General features: G+C 48.8%; 1 protein-coding gene and 1 pseudogene across 1 annotated transcript; one reads left to right on the top strand and one right to left on the bottom strand.

Moving 5' to 3' along the window:
• LOC149845971 (uncharacterized) overlaps positions 1-378 on the bottom strand; it is a 56,369-nt pseudogene extending 55,991 nt beyond the window's left edge.
• On the top strand, positions 377-1,866 carry LOC149845972 (aspartyl protease family protein 2-like). The gene has a single exon (XM_089989985.1). The coding sequence runs from the start codon at positions 377-379 to the stop codon at positions 1,790-1,792; it is 1,416 nt and encodes a 471-aa protein (XP_089846111.1). The 3' UTR covers positions 1,793-1,866.
• The last annotated feature ends 5,146 nt before the right edge of the window (positions 1,867-7,012 follow it).

The following is a 7,012-nucleotide window of genomic DNA, read 5'->3' on the forward strand; positions in this document are numbered from 1 at the left end:
TTAGTATCGGCTTGCGCACCCAATAGCAACTCAACAAGAAACCGACAGAGTAATTTTTTACTGTCCACTGTTCAGCATACACTCACATGGATCTCCAAACATCCACGTCCAATGATCTATCTTACACCATTAAATAATAAGCCCTACAAAGGCCAGCATTAGTTGTCAGTGATCCAAGTGTATCTTGCTCGCTGGTATTACATTCACTAATCATTTGTTTTACATAGTTCTCTCTTCTCAAATCTCTTCTTCAGCATAAAGCATCCATTATCGGACCTTGATTACAACTGTGACTACTGTCATCATATGTACATATACACAGCAATAGTTAGTGAAGGAAAACTACCCTTCTCTCCCATCATCTTTCACAGAAACCATGCTAGTACTCCATCGCCGCGGTTTCTGCCCTCCCCACCTCGTCCTCTTCCTCTTCTTCTGTGTGCTGCTCTCGCACATCCCCACCCCAGCACAATGCCGAAGCGATAAGAGCACGAACACCAACTACCTGAAACTGAAGCTCCTCCACAGGACGAGCCTCTCCTCACCCTTCCACATACAGGAAGCCATCGATTCCGACTCCACCCGGCTGTTCACCCTCTTCTCCGCCCTCCCCAACAACAACACCCTCAGGACCCCCGTCGTCTCCGGGGCCTCCCTGGGCTCGGGTCAGTACTTCGTCGACTTCCGCATCGGGACGCCTCCCCAGAAGCTCCTCCTCGTCGCCGACACCGGAAGCGACCTCGTCTGGGTCCGGTGCTCCGCCTGCCGCGACTGCACCAAGCACCCGTCAGGCTCCGCCTTCTTCCCGCGCCACTCCGCCACCTTCGCCCCCACCCATTGCTACTCCCCAACCTGCCGCCTCGTTGCCCACCCGCCGCACTCCAACCGCTGCAACCACACCCGAGAGCACAGCCCTTGCTTCTACGAGTACACTTACGGCGACCGGTCCATGTCCTCGGGGATCTTCTCCAAGGAGACGATCACCCTCAACACGAGCTCGGGCCACCAGGTCAGGCTCCGCAATGTGTCGTTCGGGTGCGGGTTCCACATCTCGGGCGCGAGCCTCACTGGGTCGAGATTCGCCGGCGCGAACGGGGTCATGGGTCTGGGCCGAGGCCCCATCTCCTTCGCCTCCCAGGTGGGCAGCCGCTTCGGCAACAAGTTCTTTTACTGTCTCATGGACTACACCATCTCCCCCCCGCCCACGAGCTTCCTCCTCCTGGGCGACACCCAACAGAAGACGATGATGCTTCTGCAAAGGAACATGAGCTTCACTCCTCTGCAAAACAACCCGCTCTCGCCCAACTTCTACTACGTGGGGATCCGCCGGATAAGCGTCGACGGAACCCCGTTGCCCATCGATCCGTCCGTCTGGGCCGTCGACGAGTTCGGAAACGGCGGCACGGTGATCGACTCGGGGACGACGCTCAGCTTCTTCATCGACCCGGCCTACAGGGAGATATTGGGCGAGTTCCAGAAAAGGGTGAGGTACCCGCGAGTCGAGCAAGGGGTGGCGTCTCTGGATCTATGCGTGAACGTGAGCGGGTTGGCGAGGCCGAGGCTGCCCAGGATGAGGTTCCACATGAAGGGCGGGGTGATCTTCTCGCCCCCTGAGAGGAACTACTTTATCGAGGTGGCCCCCGGGGTGAAATGCCTCGCCATGAGGCAAGCCGGGACGGGGGAATCGGGGTTCTCCGTCATAGGCAACCTGATGCAACAAGGGTTTCTGCTCATGTTCGACCGGGAGGAGTCGAGGGTGGGGTTCTCGCGCACCGGGTGCGATGCGTTGTGATGATAGAGAGAAAAATGTTGGTTTCTCTTTTCTTTTCCGTTCAATTTTGTTTCTTGGTTACTTTTCGTCGATCTTTCTCTTTTCTCTAAATCAATTGAGACATTCCTTGAGCTTGCTCTTACTCTTGAGTCTTTGAGAATAAACAAAGCCCTACAGGTTTTTTTCTCCTTTTCTTTTTTGAGAGTTTTGAAGCATTTTGAGCTCTGTGTATATGTTCCTTGGTTTGTTTGTTTTTTTCCTTTTGTTGTGGTTGGTGTGTGAAAGAGAGGGGGGAGAGAGAGGGAGATTTTAGGCACTGGGAGACATTCATTCGACTGGGCTACGGACTGCCTCACTGAAGGCCACTGCTGAAGCGAAATGATGTCTTGACGTCTCGTTCCCTCTCCACGGTCTCCAGACTGGATTTGCATTAAAGCCTGCACGCGCATAGCTGTCCGAAAGCATCAGAGGCCCGTTGGTGTGCTAAGTTTTAAAAGGAGGCTGCGAAAGAATTAGCTCAAATCTCACGAGTTTTGACCTCGAGAGAGGAGCAAAACTCGGGGGGTAAAATTGGTTTCGTTTGGTTTCTCTTGTCACGGCGAGTGTAAAAAGACGGTGCACATATTTTTAGATGGTCTTGGTTTTTTTCAAGCTAGAGAAATGTCAATCTCTCTCTCTCTCTCACTCTAGTTTCCCACCCGCCTCTCCGGCTCCATCTTGTTTCCCATGTCGAATGCCTTCTTTCCCACCCCTGAGACGAGCACCGTCGGAGGAGCTGAGCACAACCCTCACTGATGGTTGAGAAGCACTGCTAGACACCTCTTCTCTCCCTACAAAAATCCTCGCAGGTGGCTGAGAAGCACCGTCAGACACCTCCTCTCTCTCTCTCTCTCTGCACAACCCTCGCAGATGGCTCAGAAGCACCGTCGTCTCTCTCTCTCTCTGAAGGTTTCTTCGCCAGAAGCCCAACTCGTTATTGCCGAACGTTACCCCCAATTCTATATCTCTCTGCGGTTTCCCGCTCAACGAAAGCTCATTGTCCTCTCAATGGAAGCCCTGTTCAGAGGGTCATTTGTCCCCAATCTCCCTCAGCCCTCGCTCTTCTTCTCTCCTATTTTGCCCTAGTTGTAGCCTGCAACCGCACCTGAAGTCTCTCTCGATAACCCTCCCCCCCCCTTCCCTTTCCTTTCTTCCTACACTCTTCTAGTCCTAACCCGCATTTTTTCTGGAAATCCCGGCATCCATCGACGCCGGAGACGTTCGATGACTCATAAGCTGCGCATGAGACACCATCGTCCCACCTCCTCTGTTGTGACGCCCCTCGCTACGTCGGAACCACCATCGCCCGACCTCCTCTGCAGTGACGCCCTTCTCCGTGCGGGAACCACCATCGCCCGACCAACTCTGCAGCGATGCCCATCGTCGCTCAGGAGCCACTGTCGCCAGACCTCCCCTGCACGATGCCCCTTGTTGTGCCAGAGCCACCATCGCTCAACCTCCTCTCCAACTATGCCCCGCCATCGCCTGACCTTAGGGTCGTCCTCTGCAGCGCCGTCCCTCACCACATCGGAGCCACCATCGCCCAACCTCTGCAGCGTCGTTCCTCACCGCATCGGAGCCAACACCATCTGCAATCGCCCACCATCCCTCAGGCAGCAAGTTCTTTGGCGTTTTGGGGGTTTTATGACTGCTGAAAAGGTCAACCTCCCACTGCAACTGTCCACCATCCCTCCGGCAGGCAGGTGCTCTCTCTCTTCTTTCTTCCTCATGAGTCGCTCGTCGCGTATTTTCTGGGGTCTTGCTTCTGATCTCTCTTTGGGAGCAAATCAAAGGGCCCTTCATATCATTCAGGATGCTCTTAATGACTGGGGCGCAGCATTCGCCCTTCGACGGTAGAGTTTTGATGTTGACCTGTTATTCAGACTCAAGCATCGATTATTTTTCAATCTCTCAAATGTCTTCGGTTCATGTCTAGATGCGGGCTCTCTTCATATCTCGGAAGTCCAAAAATTTATCCATGCCGTTAGGAGAGAGCCTCTCGAAGCCTGTTCTGTCATGGCGCTGCTTGACCTACCTTTCTTTTTTCTGGAGCTTCCGCATTGGGTCGTTGATCGGGGCTGGCAGCAGGTTCAATCTTCATGGCAACGCTTTTTTTGTACCCTTCGCACAAGATCTCAGTTGCATCGCGCTAGATCGGGAGATTGGTGGTGCGCACCATGTTTTTCTCTGAATTTTCAGAAACACTTTGATTGCCATAGGTGTGGTTCATCTTTCCTTGCTCGTCGTCATCCTTTTTGGAAGTGAAGGTGAATAAATGTTCCTCACCACCATTCAACCGGGAAGCCTCTTGACTCCAACGAATCTTCTGTGTTGGGGAGCCACTTTGCCTGTCAGAGTTCTAAGCGACCTTCGCGACGTACTTCTTTTTTTCTATGGGTGCATATTGGAGATCTTTAGGAGCCAAAGATTTCTTTTCATGTCATCAAGATTGGAACTATCTGGGTCCTGGTCCAGTTATCACATGCTCTACCCAGGCAGCTCACCGAAAAATCTTTTTCGACTACGGTTCTGGCTATATCATCTACATCTTTGATGTACGTTGCCAAACCCAGTACGTTTGTTCGACTTCTCGTATCTCGCTTTCAACGATCGTCGAACATGCTGCTGGGGGGCCCCAAGATATCTGCCGCAACTAGTTTTGATTATTATCCTACCGGTGATAAGTCCATCATTATTCCCCATACTCATGCCCATCATGGTTTCTCTGTCAGTGACTTTGTGCCTTACATGACTAGCACCCCTCCTCGAGGTGGATTGGCAGCTCGGTTAGACAGTCATGCAAAAGGTGAAAAAAGGTCAATTTTGCCATCGTCTTTCATTATTTTTCCATTGAGGCGTTTTGATTATATGGCGGTTCACATTATGGCGTTTAATGCTCGTTCCACTAAGGCTCACAGATGCATGATTATTGGTTTATCGATTACTTTTCTTTTATCGCCGACCGTCATTGAGGCCACTACTACTGCATCTACCATCACTAATTATGTGTGTAGCTCTTGGAGGTGTGTGGCTCTCCCAAGTGTGGTTCTCCCTTCCGCTCCACCCGTTCCTCGACAGTCCCTCCCTCTGTCGCCTTTGGGTGTTGAGGTTAAAGAGGCAGCTCGGATGCTTGATATCTCTCTCTCCTCATCGCAGTTGCTTCATATAACTGTTGATATGGTATCTACCATTTTGGTAGTCTCTACTATCCTAGGTGGCTCCTTAGGTCCTTCACTTGATGTTGTCTCTAGTCTAAGGGGTGATTTTCTCAGTTCTTCGAGGGCTACTGAACGTACGGGGGTTGTTCGGCACAGACATGTTAGCAGTGGTAGTAGAAGCAAGAGGAGCAACTCACTCAATGTTACGACTTTCGATGGCAGGTCTCCACAAAGGTCGGCGAGGCCACACACTCCCCGAATTTTTCTAGATTGTGTGTCATGAAGTCTCTTTGTTGGAATATCTGGGGCTTGAATTGCCCCTCTAAGCGTAGGTTTCTGGCTAATTGGGTTAGACAGAAGAAACCTGACATGATTGTTATTTGTGAAACTAAGATGGATGAAGTTTTTCGTTCTGTTGCCTCTGGTATATGGAGGGGTGCTGACTATTTTTTTAAGCCTGCGGTTAGCCATGCCGGTGGTATCTTTATTTTGGGGAAGCAATCTTTAAATATTTCTCAACTGGACATGGGTCTGTTTTTATTGTCTGTTGCCTTCACTTTGCAAGTCAGTGGCAGGAAGGTTGTGGTCACTGTTGTGTATGACCCTAATCACGCTGTCATGAGGTCTGCTTTTTGAAATGACTTAAATAGGATCGTCGTCTCAAATGGAGAGTACCATTTTCTTATGGGGGACTTTAATTGCCTTTTGTCTATTCCGGATTCTAATAACCTCGTTTTTCCCAATCCATCTATGCGAGGTTTTCAAGATTTTGTTCATCAGCATCACCTTTACCCAATTCCTTTTATTGGAGAGCGTTACTCTTGGTCAAATAGGCAGATTCGCCCATGCTGCAAAGTTCTTGAAAGGGTTTTTGTCAGTCCAAATTTGTTGGATCTCATTCCCGATGTCAAGTATGTCTTGCTGACTCCTTTTATTTTGGACCATGGTCAGTTAATCACTATTTGGGGGGATGGTTTTAAATACGCCAGGAATTTTGTATTTGAACAATGGTGGCTCCAGGAGCCAGACTTTCACACTATTATTTTAGACTCTTGGAACAAGCCCTCCAATGAGCAATGAGCAGTTATCCGGTGTCATGAGAAGTTGTCTCGTCTCGCTTAGAATATCAAAGCTTGGCTCCATAATCGAGATGTGATTAAATTTCAACAAATGGCTACTTGGGAGCAAGAGATTTCAGCATTGTATCAAACTATGTCTTCCCCGGATTCTCTATCTGATTTACACCTGCAGAGTTTGCAAGCCAGATATATTGAGTTATCAACGCTTTTGAAGAACTGGAGGGTCAAAGAGGAAATTAGATGGAAGCAACGGGCAAGAGTGAAATGGCTTGCGGCCGGAGACGGTAATATTAAATTTTTTCACTCATATGCTTCTCATCGTCATAGAAGGAATGTCGTCTCATCAATCACTATTGGGAGTGTTTTGTACCTTAATAAACACGTTATTTTAGCTATCACTCATTATTTTAAAGATTTATATTGTGTTTCACTTACTATAAAGGGTGTCATTGGTCCTGTTTCTGTTGGTTCGATTCGGCAAGATAAAACCAGAATTATGCAAATGAAGTTCTCTGAAGATGAGATTTTTAGGGCCATCAAAGGTTTGTCGGGGTAGAAAGCTCCAGGTTTTGATGGGTTTCATGTGGATTTCTTCAGAATTTTTTGGTCTTGTGTGAAGCCTGATGTTATTAACATGTTTGATGAGTTCTATCGCAACTCCAGATTGTGTATTCAAACCCACTTGACAATTATTTCTTTAATTTTGAAAGATTATGCTGTCATTGATATCTCTAGGTTTTGCCTGATTTCTGTTATGAGTGCCCTTTATCAGATGATTGCCAAGGTGTTGTCTAATAGGTTGAAGGTCGTGGCTCACCAAATTTTTTTGAACTCTCAGTTCGCCTTTATCCACAATAAGAGGATTCACCATTCATTCATCTTGGCCTCTGAAGTCATTCACTCCTTACATCTTAGTGGTCAACCCTATTTTTCTCTTAAATTAGATTTTTATAAAGCCTTTGATT

The sequence above is a fragment of the Nuphar pumila genome, chromosome 2 (assembly GCF_984573655.1).
Source record: "Nuphar pumila chromosome 2, dmNupPumi1.hap1.1, whole genome shotgun sequence".
In the NCBI taxonomy this organism is placed as follows: domain Eukaryota; kingdom Viridiplantae; phylum Streptophyta; class Magnoliopsida; order Nymphaeales; family Nymphaeaceae; genus Nuphar; species Nuphar pumila.